The 18,662-nt window shown below is 38.9% G+C and overlaps 1 protein-coding gene and 1 long non-coding RNA gene across 4 annotated transcripts; one reads left to right on the forward strand and one right to left on the reverse strand.

Annotated features, from left to right (window-relative positions):
* Window positions 1–6,603: 6,603 nt before the first annotated feature.
* Window positions 6,604–17,303, forward strand: LOC110632647 (uncharacterized protein At1g21580). 3 transcript variants are annotated; one of them, XM_021780945.2, is made up of 10 exons: window positions 6,604–11,736; window positions 12,929–13,130; window positions 13,242–13,389; window positions 13,545–13,677; window positions 13,861–13,935; window positions 14,937–15,027; window positions 15,178–15,448; window positions 15,552–15,594; window positions 15,667–15,770; window positions 16,535–17,303. In XM_021780945.2, the coding sequence occupies exons 1-10, from the start codon at window positions 6,768–6,770 to the stop codon at window positions 16,937–16,939; spliced, it is 6,441 nt and encodes a 2,146-aa protein (XP_021636637.2). In that variant the 5' UTR covers window positions 6,604–6,767; the 3' UTR covers window positions 16,940–17,303. The 3 variants fall into 3 exon arrangements, with proteins under 3 accessions (XP_021636637.2, XP_021636636.2, XP_021636638.2); XM_021780944.2 differs by having other exon boundaries at window positions 6,605–11,736; window positions 13,239–13,389; XM_021780946.2 differs by having other exon boundaries at window positions 6,605–11,736; window positions 13,239–13,389; window positions 13,545–13,644.
* A 443-nt stretch (window positions 17,304–17,746) lies between these two features.
* On the reverse strand, window positions 17,747–18,326 carry LOC131171327 (uncharacterized). Its single transcript, XR_009141983.1, has 2 exons — window positions 18,122–18,326; window positions 17,747–17,910 (listed from the first exon to the last, which is right to left on the reverse strand). It is a non-coding gene; the product is annotated as an uncharacterized LOC131171327 (long non-coding RNA).
* Window positions 18,327–18,662: the final 336 nt, after the last annotated feature.

Raw genomic sequence — 18,662 nt, forward strand, 5'->3', positions numbered from 1 at the left:
CTGAGCACTTCACCCTGGGGTGCTCCTGTTCTATTTGTGAGAAAGAAGTATGGGTCATTGAGGTTGTGCATTGACTATAGACAGCTGAACAAGGTGACTGTGAAGAACAAGTATCTACTTCCCCGGATCGACGATCTGTTTGATCAGCTCCAAGGGGCTAGATTCTTTTCCAAGATAGACCTGGGATCAGGCTACCATCAGTTGAGAATCAGGAATGAGGACGTGTCCAAAACAGCATTCAGGACAAGATATGGTCAATGTGAGTTCTTGGTGATGTCTTTTGGACTCACTAATGCACCAGCAGCCTTCATGGACTTGATGAACCAGGTGTTCAAGCCATTTTTGGACCGTTTTGTCATCGTATTCATAGATGACATTTTGGTATACTCTCGGACCGAGGAAGAACACGTGTGGCACTTGAGAATGGTGTTGCAGACTTTGAGGGAGTACCAGTTGTATGCCAAATTTTCAAAATGTGAATTTTGGCTAGCAAGCATCTCATTCTTGGGACACGTGGTTTCTAGTGAAGGTATTCAAGTGGATCCCAAGAAAATTGAAGCTGTAACTGATTGGCTTAGGCCTACAACAGTCACTGAGGTGCGAAGTTTCCTGGGTCTAGCTGGCTACTATAGGCGTTTTGTCCAAGATTTTTCCAGGATAGCGGCTCCCCTAACTAAGTTAACTCGGAAGAATGTTTCATTCATTTGGACAGATGACTGTGAGAAGAGCTTCCAGAAGCTTAAGGAGTGTCTAACCACCGCCCCTGTGTTGACACTACCTATGAGTGGTGAAGGATACACCGTGTCTTGTGGCGCCTCGAGTTGGCCTAGGGTGTGTTTTGATGTAGAATGGAAAAGTAGTGGCTTATGCTTCAAGACAGCTGAAGAGACATGAGCAGAACTACCCCACCCATGATTTAGAAATGGCGGCTGTAGTCTTTGCAATAAAAATCTGGAGACACTACCTGTATGATGAAGTGTGCAAGATATACACCGACCACAAGAGTTTGAAGTACATCTTCCAACAGAGGGATTTAAACTTAAGACAGAGGAGATGGATGGAACTTCTGAAAGATTATGATTGCACTATCCAGTACCACCCTGAGAAGGCCAATGTAGTAGCAGATGCTTTGAGCAGAAAATCTTCTGGCAGTTTGGCGCACATTTCAGCAGAGAAAACACCGTTGATTCGGGAAGTACATGAGTCAATGGATCAAGGTTTAATCCTAGATCTTTCTGATGAGGGGGTATTATTGGCTCATTTTTCAGTGAGGCCAGACTTGCGAGACAGAGTTAGAGTTTCCCAGCACAGAGACCAACAATTGATGAAAATCATAGAAAGAGTACAATAAGGTGAAGGTGGTGAGTTTGGATTTGCCAATGATGGCGCCCTAGTGCAAGGTTCTAGGATATGTGTGCCTGATGTGGACAATCTCAGAGATGAAATCATGCGAGACGCACACTATACACTGTACAGTGCTCACCCAGGCTCCACCAAGATGTACCATGATGTGAAGGATAGCTATTGGTGGAATGGCATGAAGAGAGACATAGCAGACTTTGTGTCCAAGTGCTTGACTTGTCAGAAGGTGAAGTTTGAACATCAGAGACCGTCAGGGAAGCTGCAAGAGCTCCCTATCCCAAAATGGAAGTGGGAAATGATTACTATGGATTTTGTGACTGGGTTGCCTCGTACCACGCTAGGATATGATTCGATATGGGTAATTGTAGATCGCCTAACCAAATCAGCTCCCTTCTTGCTTGTGAAGACTACATATTCTGTGGCACAGTATGCCTGACTCTACATTCGAGAAATAGTCAGATTGCATGGAGTTCCGGCTTCCATAATATCCGAGGGCTGATTCACTTCGGTTTTGGAGAAAGTTGCGGGAGGCACTTGGCACCTGATTGAACTTCAGATCGCTTTCCACCCTCGAGACAGACGGACAGTGAAGGACAATCCAAACACTGGAAGACATGCTTCGCATGAGTGTTTTGGATTTTGGAGGTCAATGGGATGATCAGCTAGCTTTGGTGGAGTTTGCCTACAACAACAGTTACCATTCCAGCATAGGGATGGCACCCTATGAGGCACTATATGGAAGAAAGTGTAGGTCTCCTCTGTGTTGGACGGAAATGGGAGAAGCAAAGGTACATGATGTAGACCTAGTGCAGTACACTTCAGAGGTAGTCCCTTTAATCAGGGAACGATTGAAAGCTTGACTTTAAGATGGCGGAAGAGTTATGCACGGACCCAGGCGAAGGGATGTGGAGTTTGCGATGGCGACTACGTATTCCTGAAGGTTTCTCCGATGAAAGGAGTCATGAGATTTGGAAAGAATGGCAAGTTGGCACCTCGGTATATTGGACCTTTTGAGGTTACTGATAGAGTTGGAGCAATTGCCTACCGGTTGGACCTACCACCCCACCTTTCTCATGTTCATCCTGTGTTTTACATCTCCATGCTCAGGAAATACATTCCAGATCCTTCCCATGTACTACAGTCGGATGTAATAGAGCTAAAAGAAAATTTGACATTTGAGGAGCAACCTGTAGCCATAGTGGACTACCAAGTGAGACAGCTAAGATCAAAACAGATCCCTATGGTTAAGGTTTTGTGGAGGAGCCGATCGGTGGAAGAGTGTACACAGAGTCGAGCGGGACATGCGTAGCAAGTACCCTTATCTGTTCAATGTGTAATCTTGTACTTTATTCTGCCTTGTGTAAAATTCGAGGACGAATTTTCTGTAAGGGGGGAAGAATGTAACACCCCATAATTTTATTTTTTTTTAATTTTATAAGTATTATTGATATTTTAATTTTATTTAAATTTTAAGAAATTATTTGATATTTTTCGGATTTTAAAAATCGGGTTCGATTTTCCGAAAATATAAACTTTGATGATTTTTAAAAATTTATTTAAAGACCGCGTGGCAAAACTAAAAATATATTTGGAGTCTACGAATTTTTCTGAGTTTTGTGAAATTTTTTCAGAATTTTTGGACCTCGTTTTTGGTCCCGAGGCAGAGTAAAAATTCAAAATTTTGTATCCTGAATCGAACCGGCCGAATCAAACCGGACCGGATCGGACCGGTCGAATCGGACCGGCCTTTTCTTTTTCTTCCTTCTTCCTCCCCGCGCGTCCCAACCCCTCTCCCTTTCTCTCTCCTCCCTCCTCCCCTTGCAGCGCCACCTCACGCCTGCCTCACTCCTCCTCCCCACGGCCGCCGAACGCTGGAAACGAGCAGCGCGCGAAGTGGAGCAACGCGCCACGCGCGACCGTCGTCTTCCGGTCAAAATCCGTCGATCGGCCACCACCAATCGGACCGGGTCTTGTGTCTAAACTCATCTACTTGTCGAGAGCTTTCCATAGACACCAAGAACACCGAAATCCATCGAGCGGTTTGTCCAATTTTTGCCCGGGAAGTTTTAGCCCATTTCGACTTTCAAGCTAGATTTCTCGCAAACCGTGAATCCCACGAGAAAACCGAGAGTACTAGAGCGCTCCACTCGTCGAGAGTTTCGCAGCGACATAAATTTCGAATTTTTCCCACACCGTTTTTCGGTGGGTCCCATGGAACTTCGCAGTGTCTTTCTGAGTATTAAATGAGCTTAGAAAATTCTGAAAAATTTATGTACTAACCCCCGTGTTGTGGGTTTCGTGTAGGTATCCTCAATTCGTGGAAATTCGACAGTTGACCGGGTCTGTGAATTTCCGGCCAGACAGACCCGTTACCGGAAAAGTCTCCGAATTGGACCGAGGTTTTGGCTATCCCCCCCCCCATTGTCAGACGTCTCGAGCGCGTCCCCGGAGTCGGAATCGGCAAAGGTAAACCCGAACCTTGCTTTTTCGTAATTTTCTTGTGCTTAAATAGGATTAAAAATCCATAAAATATTCGTGGTAGCTCAGAAAATTATGATTCTTTTTGCAATAGCCTAGTAATATTGCTAAGGACCGCGGGGCAAAGTTTTAGAATTTTTAGAGCTTATTTGGGCAGTTTTTACAAAAATGATCAATTATAAGGACTAAATTGAAATTTTACATACTGTGATGGATGACTGATTTAATGGGCCCAGGAGGGGCTGTGTGATGTGATTAAATTGTGGATATATGGATTGTGGATTTAGAAGTGTGTTTTGAGCCTTTTGCAGGTTGGGTAGGTCCTAGGTATAGGGGAGACTTTGCCGGATTTTCGGTACGACTTATGACGCATTTGGTCTTTTCTTGATTTGTATTGAGTCATTTGTATTAAATAATTGTAATGTAATTGTCAGGTGAGCCGGGACAGCCTTCTTTCTCCGCCCAGCCGCCACAGTGACCGTTGTCAAGTCTGTGAGTAAAATATTGATTTTAATTGTAATTTCACTATTATTATATGTTCAAGCATGCCCATGCATCACTTATATGCATATATCTATGTAGATAAACTTTAGGCACGATTTATGTTGCATTCATAATTGTGAAAGTGCTATGTATGTTGTTGTGGTAATTTGGAGCAGTGTGCGTGCGCTGGCGTGCGTGTGATGTGGTGTGGACTATGGATAGGACGGGTAGACACGGCTTGAGATCTTCGCTGGGACTTGGTCCTTCGGGGTAGACACGGCTTGAGTTCTTCGCTGGGACCCCAATTTGGTTATTAAGTGGAAGTCCGAGCTGAGTTCTTCGCTGGCACAGTTGGAATTAAGAGAGCTGTATAGGGGATCAGCTCCCATATATATTATGATTGATATTATCGGGTGCGTGAGTGCTCCAAATTACCTTTTTGATGTTATGATGTGAAATTATTGCTGGTGTTGCATTTTACTCCACATGGTGCATTAGTTTTAGATAGTTATAGAGATTATGGTTAAAATTGATATTTTACTCTCTGAGTCGAACGCTCACTCCTGTTCAATATTTTTTTCAGGCTACAGGAGGATTTTATTGTGGTTAACCTGCTTTTCTCCTTCGCAGGTTGTTTATCAATATTTGTGTAATTTTATTTACTCATAGAATTTCCGCATGTGTTAGAAGTATTTATTTGATTTTGGTCTGTAATATTATTACCATGTTGGACCTGTAAACGTATAATGATATGCATGTTTGATGGACTAGATGAGGGAGCTGAGCTCCCATATGTTTTTATGATGATATGAGTATGTGGAGGGTGAGCTGAGCTCCCCAATTGAGTATTTCCTGTGTTTACAGGTCGGGTGAGTCAAAACTCCCCGTTGGTAGGTCCATTTTATGGCCGGACTCTGTTCGGTTGATTTCTTGAAATTGAGCCCAAATGGGCCTTAGAGTTGGGTTAGTGAATAGTTAGGCTTACTACGGGCCTCGGGGGCTTTAGGCTGGCCCAGGTCCTAGTGCCGGTCCGGCCCATAGGTTGGATCGTGACAATAGTATTATATTGTATAGTATGATTTTTTATTATTAACATATTTAGAAAGATGGTAGGGTATAAAGGTAGGGTATAAAATAGTCTAATAACTTTCTCTTATTTGGTTAAATAATATAGTATAGTAAAATAAATATAAAAATTTCTAAAATATTTTTATTAGTGTTTCAAATATAAAAAAGGTTTTAAAATATTTATTTAAATAAAATATTAGTTTATAAATAATGTTATTATAATAATAATTAAATATATATTTTACATTTTTAATTAATCATTAAATATGTCTTATAAATATATAACATTAAAGCTATATAATTAGAATTTTATATATTATACATAAATAAAATAAAAAACAAAAATTCTAAACTATATCAAACCATCAAATTTAGTGGTTTAAAAAGCTATAGTAAAATGATGGTAAGGAAACTATCGTTTTACAACTCTAAATCATTATTTTTTAGAAATAATTTTTTCAAATATATATAATATGAAATCATCTCAAATCATTATCCAAACATAGTATTAAGAGAATAAGTTTTCTGCATAATAGAGTATTTTAATCTAAATAATACCTTAATTTACTATCCATTATTATAATATGGGTCGTGTTCGTATCATATCAACACACGACACGAATACGATTAAAATCGACACGAACACGATACGATTAATAAATCGCATTAAAAATTTTAAACACAAATATGACATTTCTATTATACGGGTTACACGATACGACATAATTAATATTAAATTATATTAAGTGTATTTAACACGACACGATCCATTTAATATGAAATAACCGATTTAAAATAGTTTGATACGACTTAACCTATTTAACACGCTACATAAGTGGATTCATGGGTCATAGTAGGTCAAATGAGTTAATGGATCTTGGAACAATACGTGACATGAATATTAAATCTTGTCATAAACGTATCAAGTCGAGTTAGCAGGTTAATCCGTGATACAATGCGATTATAATCGTATCATAAATGAGTCAATATGAATTCGACACGAACACGAATTAACTTAATCCAAATCTTATATATTCGCGTTGTGTTCGTATCATGTTCACAGGTGGTGTCAAAAATTGACACCCATTTATAATCTAGTTTGGTTAAAATGGCTTATTTTCTAGAATTCTCTCCTCACGAGGTAACTTGTTAATAAAAAAAATTAGGGTTTATTTCTCAAAATTATGACCAATCCAACAAGCGAAATTTTAAGGGAGCTGCCCAAACAAACAAGACGTATGAATTTGTTCCATTATTATTTGCTTTTCTCTCTCAATAAGCAAAGCAAAGCAGAGTTAAACGGTCAACGTGTGATATAGCTCTAACCGGAAGGAGAAGAAACAGAAATTACAAATAGAGTCGTCAGCTAGCCGGCGATGGATCCTCGTTCTCCTTACCTTCACCACACCAGGTACGTCCCTCGCCATCCTCAACCTCCACCACCTCCACCTCAATCGCATCCCCATCCTGATCATCCTTTCCCCAATAACCCCAATATTTATGCATCTCACCACTCTACCCTCATTGCTGCACCTCCACCTCCACCTCTCCGACCACAACCACGTCCTCCTCCAACTCCATCTTACCACTCTCTCCCTACCCCACCTCAATTCAATCCTCACGATTCCCAATTCTCCTACAATCCTAATACCTTTAATTCTAATCACCCCAGATCACACCCTGATGTTCATAATTTCACCCAATCTCCTCCCCTTATGCACCACAAACCCTTCGACGATGATCTTCCGCGTCGATTACCCGATTATATCCGTGATAGCAGACCCGATTTGAGGGACCCACCTAGGGTTTTGCCCGATAGATGGCCCTCTAGGCCCTACCCTCCTGCCAACGTGGATTCAGACTCATATCGCCGTCCCCTAGATAACCAGCCCATGTCTCCTATGAAGATTAGGCGTGAATTAGAAGGCAATTCCAGGTTTATAGAGGAACACAAACAAAGGGAAGAACTTCGACTGGGTCGTGGTGATGACAATTATCATCGCCGCAGTCAATTTGGATCCACTTCAGATAGATCTTCAAGGGATTTCCGAATGGTATCGAATCAAATGAATCAGAGTTCGCCCTGTGAGAATCTGCGTGGTTTGCCGTATGATAATCGAATGAATGAGAATCAGAGATGGGTACATGGCAGAGAGGTGAACGGAGATGCGCATTATTCCTTCATTGAAAGGGGGAGTAATGAGATTGGGGACCCTTCTGAAATTCGAGTTGCTACTGGGAAACGTGAGCATTATAGGTGTAGAGAAGTGAATGCACAGTTGGAAAGACATAGTAGCAAGGGAAGTAGAGAGGATAGTTATGAGTTTAGTCGAACTTCAAGGAAGCCACTACAGAAAAAGAGTGTTCTTCTTAGGATTCAAAAGCCTAATTATAGGAATAGAGAGGATGAAAGGGTGCATTATTTGGGTTATTTGGATGATAACAAATCTAGTTCATTTAGGGGTAAAGATCAGAATTTGTACCAGAATCATGAGATGGGAGAGCAAGTGAGAGAAGGAAGCCCTGTAGAGCTTGATGTGTCTTTCAAGTCCAATTCCCTGGTAGCCAAGGCTATTGCTACTCCAAGTTCTACAGGCGTTTCTGATTTGCATTTGACACCTAAGAATGAGAAAGTAAGGAAAGTAGTGGGCCTTAATAAGGATAGTTCAAGTTCATCAGCAATTAAACCCAATGAAGGTATAGTAAAATTGGAAAATGCTGTATTGGTAGCAAATAATGCTTCCAGTTCTGACATGGACCTACTACAGTCCAAAGTGGAAGTTACAGCTTCTGTTACTGGCAACGTGCAAGTTAGTGGTTCACTGCCTGGTTCCAGTGGGACTAAAACCTCGCCTGGAAATAGTAAAGTGGAGAGTTCCACTAAGGTTTCGGTGTCTAATAAAGGTGGAACTAATGTCATTTCTGGTAAAACATCTTCTCTCAAGGTTGCAAAGAAGAAAAAAATTGTGAAGAGAGTAGTGAAGAAAGTCATAAACCCTTTGAGTTCTTCAAGTTCACAGCCAACTACGAAGTGTGATGGATCTGTGACAGCATATGGCGTTGCCCATGGTCTGCCTGCATCCTCTGAACCTGAAAAGAGTTCTGCTTTAGTTTCAGTTGACATTGTGGATTCACAGCCTCACTTAAATGAAACAAATGTGGTGCCTGAGACTGAGAATGACAGAGTGGAGGGATTTGCCAAAGTCTTGGAATCTGACAATGACACAATTACTGATTCTAGTGGATTGCGTTTACCTAATATCAAGAGAAAGAGGAGCCATTCAACTTCTCCTCTGGGTTCTTCAAGCCATGAAGAAAGCAAAATCAATGGGAACTTGGCAAATGGTAATTCTGCCAACTACTTGCATGGTATGTCCAGTACTGACAAGGATTTTAGTAAACTGCTAAATGAAAATACTAGTTCTGACATGGATAGTGTTGAACCTGCCAGCAAGCAGCTTTGTCTGGATGGAGGCTCTTTCTTGCTTGAGAATAATACAGCAAGCCTATCTCCCAAGGTTTTAGGAATGGAAACTAATTCTGCTGAAGGCAATACTGATTTTGGTTTCTTAAGTTCTGATGAAATTAAAATTCATGAGGGTCCTGCAAGTTCATATAATATAACCTTGGGGTGTGATTCTGATAGCGGTTTAATATCGGATGGAATTACTGTTTCTAACATTGGGACAACAGATGTTAGTTGCAAGGAACCTTGTACAAATCAGGGTAAACCTTTAGCGGAGAATGGTGTTGTAGATCAGTGTCTAAATGCTAATTTTTCTGTAGGAAGTGGCAAAATTTTCTGTGAATCAAATTCAGGGGAAAGGACTATTCAGAATGTTGATACATGTGCGAGCTGTTCAAATGAAGTACGGACCATTTATAGTTCTAACAGTGGTCACATTATTTCAGGAGAAATTGATTTTTCCAGCAATGGGACTATTGATGATGTTTGCGGGAGGCCTTCTTCAGATAAGGTTAGTACACTTGAGAATGTTCCTACAGGAGGATCACTAAATTGTACAATTTCTACTGATGGCAGCAAAGAGGATACACCTAACATCAAGAAGAGCAATAAAAATGTTGAAATGCCTCAATTACATGTGTCAAAATCAGAGGTGAATAATTCATATTTAAAGCCTGTAAACATGGTTAACTCTGCAACTTGGGTCGATACAACCTTAAGACTGTCTTTCGAAGATCCTACTCCAACAGAGTTTACAGTTTCTGGTGATGTTTGTGGGAATGTTGGCTTGCGAGGTTGTACAGATGGAATCAGTGATTTTTGCCTGAGAAGTTCACCAGATGCGTTGGAGGCCAATGCTTCAGGTAACAGCACTGTTAATGTTGGTCCAAGTGGTACTTCAAAGCAGAATCAAAAGAAAAGAAAATTCTCTGGTTCTCAACTGGAATCGACTTGTCTGATAGCATCTGGTGAGTCTGAGGGGCCTCTAACTGCAGGCATCTCAGTATCAGCTGTAGAAGTGCCCTGCAATTCTGGCAGTGGTCTGATGCAACCAGAACCAGAAACGACAGTCTCTGCCATGAATCCTTTGTTCACTTCTGATTTCCCACCTTTGAAGAAGCAGATCACTGAACCACTTGATAATTGTTCTGTGGGAGGATATCATGGCACTGAGGATTCACTTATTGATGGCTTTGAAGATAGTGGTTTGAGGGGTGTCCATTCTTGTTCGACTGTTTGGGAGCTGGCTGTCCAAAAAGTGCAATCCCCTTGTCCATCAGGATCAGAAGGCAAGCAGATTGCAGAGGCAACTCTAGTTATGGCAGGAAGTAGTCATCAAAACAACTCTATTCTTATAGAAAGTGGTGAGGCAGAAAAAATGGATGTAGATGCTGGAGAAGAGCAAGATATTGCAGACAGTGGGACAGCTCAGTGCCAATTTCCCTCAGAACTTCAGGTCCCTGACTCAGATGAAAGATTGCCTGGTACAGATGTGGAGAATGATAGTTGTCAACATATAAAGAATGATTTACCTTCTATGTCGAGCTATTCGTCTTCATTAGGAGATGGTAAGGAAGTTTCTGCTACCAACTCCAGTGGTGCAGTTATGGGGCTTGTGTCTGATACATTGCCTGATATGCTGAGCACATCGCACATCCAACTTTCCATTGAAAAGGGTGGTGGGGATGATGAAATCCTACTTGGGAAGCGTGCAATTAAAGGTGGTTCTAACATATCCGTTGTTACTTCTGGTTCACCAAATACTGAAATTAATTTTAACTCAGACCATGGAGTAGAAAATGATCACTCATTTAGTGGCAAAACCGGACTTTTGCCATCACAGGATTCCATAAATAGTACTCAAATGGGGAATACCATGAGTGGAGAAGTATATGGGAGGAAGAACCAGCCTAATCAAGCTGTTTCTAGGATTTATCCTGGTCGCTCATCTGTGGTATTTGCTTCTTCAAAAAATACAGCCTCTTCAACCCATATCTCAAAGCCTCGAACATGGCACCGAGCTGATAATTCCTCTACTTTTGGTCAGCCAGGAAACAAGGCTTTTTCAAGCACTGTTCCTACACAACGGAAATTGCATAAACAGATAACAAAGTTCGAGAACACCTCTTACATTCGTAAGGGTAATAGTCTCGTCAGAAAACCTACCACAATGGCTGCTCAATCCCAGAGCTCTCATGGTTTGAGTTCCTCTGTTTATCGGCTGAACTCTTTAGGTACAGATGAAGTGAAGAAGAATGCTGGATCTGACATTAGAACTGGTGTTGTTGACCCATCAAATTTTGTACGAACAGGGGCGAATGCCGCTTTTGAGAGGCCCAGAACACCGCCATTAGCCAGTGCCACCAAATTGCCAAATCATGCTAGCAGTTTTTTGGGGAATTCTACATCTTCCCCACTAGCAGAGCCTCTTCATAATTGTGCTACTGAAACTGCATCAGATCATATGACTTCTACAGCAAGTAATGATGTGCTAAACTCCTCTGAGAATGCAATAATAATTTCAGAAAATCCCATGACTCAAACTGGCCAAATTAACAATTTGGATTGCCATAATGAACTAAACGATGGTAATGCATTGTCTTCAAATGCCAACAGTGTAACATATGTTAAGCGAAAATCAAATCAGTTGGTTGCAACTTCAAATCCTAGTTCATTGTCTGTTTATAATGCTCATAATGCCCCAGCCTTACCTTCTGATGGCTATTACAAGAGGAGAAAAAATCAATTGGTTAGGACTTCACTGGAAAGCCATGTTCAGCCAGCATTCATCATGCCCGAAGAAAGTGTAAATCCTGAGGGGCAAGCTCCTCATAACATTACCTCCAGCAGAAGCTCGAGTAAGAGACGATCTCGAAAAGGTGTGTTTGGTGAACTCATTTTCAGCAGATATTATTTTATTCTCATAAGGTTTAATCAATTAACTCACTATAATCTTTATTTTATTGCACAGAATTTGTACATATAAAAATGTGATGTATTTAATACTTCATTTCATTCCAAGTTATCAAATATCTCTTGTAGAGAAAAAAGGATCATGCTGAGATTCTTTTCGGCCTTTTTTTTTCTATTGAGGTGTTCATTTTGGAGGGGAGAAGGGTAGTTCCACATTGCCATGTTGCTGCATGTGCCCTAAGACACTAATGTGTCTTGTGTAGAAGTGGCACAGCAGCTCTGAATAATTATCCATTCATAGGCTATTGTTATTCTGTTGAGCACCAAAGTATGTATTTTCCCTGTATGTATTTTCCCTGTATATGCTTCTCCTTCAATTCATCGCAATTTTGGCCTTTGAAATTGACCTGTAAACAAAGTTGCATGCACTTGTTTTTACCCCACTAATTTTCTAAACCTAGATGAAGAGAATAGCATAGGATTCATTTTCTTGGTACAAGAGATGATGAGACTATATGTAGTTTTGGTATTCTGCTGTTGTATCATAGTTTTAAGAGTGAACTTCCTAAATGAATGGCATATCCTATTTTTCTAGATAGAGAGATTACAATTTCATTGTCTATTTGTCCTCATGCAGGTGTGTATAAATGTATACACGTCTACTGTTTTTTTGTGAACTTCTTTTGTTTGGATTTCAGGTGCCAGAGCTGACATATTTGGTTCTATTTTTTTAGTTTTTAAAATCTGTTTGAAGTTCTTTATTTATGCTTGCTTACTTGTATTGTGCACTGATGACACTTGATCATTCTTCTAACAAAACAGTATGTAAATCAAAATTCTAGCTAAATCTCAATTGTTAGATGGCCTGTGCCAGAGTTGATGGATTAGAGCATTTCATTAAATCATATATTTTCTTTAGGTTCAAGTGTCATTTCATAATGTTCATTTTAGCTGTTAATAATATGGTAGTGTCTTTCTGCAAGTTCAGTATATGTCTCTTATGGCCGACAGCAAACATAAACATGACTTCTTCCCAGTGAATGAATCTGGAAATGTTATTGGGATAAAATAAATTTGTTTCCTTTGGCATATGGTGGTTGGGGATAAAAAAAAAAAAAAAAAAATTGAAAAACACTTAGCTGGGTTATCTATTTGCAGCTGTGACCAAGACACATAAACCTTCAAAATTCGCTTTGGTCTGGACACAACGGAGTGCTCAGTTGTTGAATGATGATGATGATTCATTGCATCGTCACAAGTTCTTGCCTCACTTGTTTCCCTGGAAAAGAGCAACATACTGGAGAAGCTTCATTACAAATTCAGCTGCTAATCCCAGTAATAATTCCTCATCTGCAATTAGGTATATGTAGCATATGGTGGTTTTCTTTATCTTTCTTCAGCCTCTTTCAGTTTTATCATGTTTGTGTATGTTTCGCCTGACTGATAACAAATTACTATTTGTTTGTAGTAGGAAATTGCTGCTGTCCAGGAAGAGGGATACTGTTTACACAAGGTCAAAACATGGATTTTCACTTCGAAAATCCAAGGTATTAAGTGTTGGTGGATCTAGTTTAAAATGGTCAAAATCCATTGAAAGGCGATCAAAGAAAGCTAGTGAGGTAGGTTGGGCTAATGTAAAAAGAGGCAGGCTACCACAGCCCGCCGCCCCCTCTCCCCCCCCGGTGGTCCAAAAAAAAAAAAAAACTTGATAGCTTTTAAATTTGTTCTAAAGAGTTATGTCACTGTTAATGATTTCTATTGGATTTACATACAGGAAGCTACCCTGGCAGTTGCTGAAGCAGAGAGGAAGAAAAGAGAGCAGAGTGGTGCTTCATGTGTTGTTTCTGGGACAATGAACAGAAATAGTTCTTCTCGTAAGTCAGTTCCTAGTATAAATTTGCACTCAGGTAGGCAATGATCCTGGTGTGCAATGTATTAACTGTTTGTTCATATTATCATTCTTTTTATGCATTTTTTTTCCCTCAGTTCATATGCACTTTAAGGTATGCTTTTGAGGATGATGCTCTAATCGTTATTTGTAATATAGTGTAACATGATGCCCTATAATTTTTTTTTTCATTCTTTGGCAGGTGAAAGGATATTTCAGATTGGTTCATTTCGCTACAAAATGGATTCCTCAAGGCGGACCCTTCAGAGGATATCCGGTTGCTTAATCTGTTTCATTGTGCTTTGATATTTTCATTGTTTGGAATTTGGATTCTAAATTTTTCCAATTCTAATTAAGAAACCTAAACAAATTTAAACTAGGAAAATAATAATAATCCTAATAATAGAATCTAATAGAATAATAATAATAATAATAGAATTCCTAAGTAATTGAACTCTAAACTTCCTAGTTCTACAATGAATATAATTCCTAAACTCCCAATACTGCTTCTGATGGACTTGAATATTTCTGATCTTTGGGCTCTTTGATGCTACTTGTGATTGCATAGTTTGTTGGTTATGCTACTTCTCATATTTAGATTGCCTGATAAATTTGTTTCTTTTTTATATTTTGAATGAACACATATCTGATTGAACAACTCGATGGTATGATCTATATTCAATGCCATAAAACTTCTATTTGATGATTCCTGCCATTTCTGTTTCATCATTCCCAATAAAAATATGTACCATGTAATTTGCTTCCCAGATTAAACTGTAGATTGCAGGATCTTTTTTAATGATAAATCTGTAGTGAAAGGACGAAAGCTTAACTTTTTGGCTGGTCATCATAAGTTATTAGGCACTGCTACTATTGGGTTAGTATCCCAATGGTCAACTATTGTGTAGTGAATGAGGTCAAGGATTCAAACTACGACATCTGCCTCCCATTCCTCTTGAATAATATACTAATACAGATATAATGAGGACTAAATATAAAGTTAACATAACAATGTTGCAACTGACCTTTCCCTTCATGTTTTCTGTGAAATGGGGTCTGAGAAAGCCTCCTCTTAGTGACTTTGAAGTTTACAATTTGTTCTACCATTGACTTTCTTGCTGGATTACAATTTCATTTATGTAAGAAATTAAAAATTTCAAGCCAATGAGGGCTTCCATCTGGTTGTGAAATTGCTAAAACTTGGATTACAATCGTGTCAATTACATATTTCTGCCACTGCTAGATTGGTCTAATGAATGATGTTAATATTCTGTGCAGACGATGATTCATCATACTCAGCAGCTTTTCAAACAGAAAAGGATTTCAAGAGATCTTATGTTCCAAGGAGATTAGTGATTGGCAAAGATGAGTATGTCCTTTCTTCATAGTTATTGGCTGCCTTGGTTTGCTTGGTGATTGCAGTTAATGCAGGAGAATTTGTGAACTAGAGTTTTGCAGAGCTATATATATGTCATTTTAATTACTAAGAAACTTGAGTAATGAATTCTGCTATTGGCAGATATGTTCGAATTGGCAATGGCAACCAACTTGTTAGAGATCCCAAGAAACGAACACGCATTTTGGCAAGTGAAAAAGTTCGATGGAGTTTGCACACTGCCAGATCACGATTGGCTAGAAAGCGAAAGTATTGTCAATTTTTCACAAGATTTGGGAAATGCAACAAAGACGATGGAAAATGCCCTTACATTCATGATTCCTCCAAAATTGCTGTCTGCACAAAGTTTCTAAATGGTTTATGTTTTAATTCAGACTGCAAATTGACTCACAAGGTTATAAAAGACATGGCAAAAAGATCTTGCTGTTCTCTGTTCAAAGGGATGGCTGATTTAGTGGTGGTGTTGACATTACCCCTTGAATATGTTTATTTTGTAGGTGATTCCAGAAAGGATGCCAGATTGCTCTTACTATTTGCAAGGTGCTTTTTCTCTATTTTGCCCCTAGTTATTGTATTAATGTGAATGCAGAGTTGTGACAAATTTTTTGGCAGGTCTTTGCACCAATAAAAATTGCCCATACAGGCATGTGCATGTGAATCCAAATGCATTTACTTGTGAAGGATTTTTGAGGGGATATTGTGCTGATGGCAATGAGGTATGGGCTTCATATTATTTAAATATTAGTAACTAACCCTTTTGGCATAAATAAATAGTATTTCATATAAAAAGAGAATGCAAAAGTACTCAGCTCACAACTTAGGGGAATGGACTCTTATCCCCCTTTGTTACTAAAGCGGAGTGAACATCTGCATCCTTTCATGCTAAGCCTTCTGAATCGTGGCGTCCAGTATAATAGCATTTTTTAGTAGTCAATTGAAGAACATACCTTGCCTCTCCAACAATATATTTCTTTTATTCATATCTGGGAACCAAGCCAATTCTCTGGTTTATCTTTTGTTGCTTTGTGTGTATTGATTAGGGTGGTTTAGATTGTTGGATTTTATATGATTGTGCTTAAACCTGAAACATACTATTTCACTCTTTTAAGTCTGGATTTTGAATAGCTTCCTTAATACGTTCATATTCTTTTTTTTTTAATTTTGTTTTTATTTTAAATAATGTTATGCTGGAACTTTCCACCTGATTCAGTTTGCCTGGAGTATGATTTTCTCCATTTTCCCAAAATTTCACTATCCAGAGAAGTTCCTGGCCTTTGATTTAGCTATATTTCAATTAATTGTGCTTCAGATATCGCCCTTATGAATATTGCATGATTGTCTATACTCCTGCATGTCAGTTTGTTTATTTAGTATAAAAAATTTTATGTTCCCTATCTGTTTAGTGCTTGATGACTCTCTGTGTACTCACAATCTCACAAAAACTTTTGAGTGGTAAAAATTCAATAACTCTGCTATACAGTGTCGGAAGAAGCACAGCTATGTCTGCCCCACTTATGAAGCAACCGGATCCTGTCCTCAAGGATCCAAATGCAAGCTTCATCATCCCAAAAATAGAAGCAAGGGAAAGAAAAGCAAGCAATCACGAGAGAAGAAGATTGACCAAGGGCGGTACTTTGGTTCAACGCATATAAATGTTTCTGAACCTGGAACTGCAGTGTCTGAAACACACTCAGCACAAGATAATTCTAAGATTTGCTTTGAAGGAAGCATTGCTGATTATATGATTCTTGATGTTGCTGATGCAGTCAGAGAAAATATCAATTTAGCTGATGAGCAAACATCCTTTAGTGAGGGTGACCCTTTGGACTTAAAATTAGTTGATCCTGATGAGCTAATTAAACCAATTCGAATAATGACCACCTGACAAAGTAGCAATCTATGGCAAGTGCTTAAGTGAGAAGCAGATAAACCTGTGCCCATGGAGACACTGTGCATGGGGCAGATAATCAATTTGATCATATTTCTGTCTGTTGTCTGCAATTGCAGGTGAAAGCCTGTTGGAATCACCTGGGTTGAGAGGTATTGATTTTGATGAGGTTATACCTTGGGTTTGTGCATAGGATCTGTCTAAATTTTTTGCTATAGGAGTATTTCTTGTTTTCTTTTACTTTCATAGTCTTTTATAGGAATACTTATTTTTTTGGGGGTATATATCCATCTGCAGTGTATATGAACATTGTAAGAACTAAAACAATTAAAGGAAATGATGCTGCAAAAGCATTTGATTACGGGAATCAAAGGTTAAGTAAATGGCTAATCTTCTTTCAATGAAGCAAAACGAAAAGCATTTTTGCATTTGTGCTTGCCATCGGCAGATCCTTAACTGAATGATCTTCTTTCTTTGATAATGCTGACCCCAAACTCTCACCTTTTATTTTATTTTTCTTATTTTAGTATTATGAATTTTATAAAATGCAATTTCCAGAAAAGCTAACGCTAATAGACAGGAAAGTTGTTATTATGCTGAGGATCCATATCACTGCAAGCATTATTATCGTTATTATTATAAGCATCATCATTGGCAGATTCGTTCTCTATCAATTCATCCCCACTAGTACCCATTCTCTACAGATCCATTAACAGCATTAGTATTAACACTATGATTCACTAGACTATCAACATATATATCACTACCGCTGCCTGGCTTTGGTGCAGTGGCAAGGGCAGGGCATAATGAACTTGAGGCTGTGTCCTCAGATTAAAAAAAAAAAAACATATACATCGCTACCAACAAATGGTTCTAAATCTAAGCTATCCAAAATTCCAAGTACTTATTGTCAGCATCCACATATTCTACTTCTTTAGTGTCGTAAATTTCATCTCTCTTCTGAAGATCTGCATCATTATTTAGAGCATCAACAAAATTTAACCTGTTATCAACCAACCATTACCTCCATTGTCACTATCATCCTAGACCTATGGTTGCAAACATGATCTTAAGAACATCCCTGAAACTAACTACAATGAGATTGATTCATCATCATCATCATCAACCTCAATCTAAAATTAGTTTCAGGGATTTTCTTAAGATCCTCATTAGAATTACCTTCACTGGAGCTAATTTTACCACCATAATTGAGCTTGAAATCTTGATAGGCAATGCGCCTTTGTTTCCATTGCCTGGCCAACCTCGCATCATACCCTAAATCATCCACTTCATCGCCATCATCATCAACTCTGCCTGAACAGAAGAGAAACCTCTTGAATTCCGAGTGAAAGAATAAGAAGCAAAGATCAGAGCAATTCCAGACTTCCGACTCGTACGGACCGGAGGAGGTCACGTGATTAAATGAGGCCGTGTCAAAACGCTGCCGTGTTGTATCTGGCTGTCTGATTAGAGCTGGAGCAGTTTGGCCTCGTGGATTGGGCTTCTTAATAAATACAAAATTATATATGTTTTAATATTGATTGTGACAATACTTCATAAAATCTATTCTTAGTCAAAATTATTAATTTATTTTTCACCAATTTATTTACTTATATTAAAAATCTTTTTTAATTGTTTCCTTATATTAAAAATCTTTTTTCGAAGAAATATATATAATCGAAATTTAAGTTATTAATTATTAACAGTTTAAAAATTTTTT

The sequence above is a fragment of the Hevea brasiliensis genome, chromosome 12, assembly GCF_030052815.1.
Source record: "Hevea brasiliensis isolate MT/VB/25A 57/8 chromosome 12, ASM3005281v1, whole genome shotgun sequence".
Taxonomy (NCBI): Eukaryota; Viridiplantae; Streptophyta; class Magnoliopsida; order Malpighiales; family Euphorbiaceae; genus Hevea; species Hevea brasiliensis.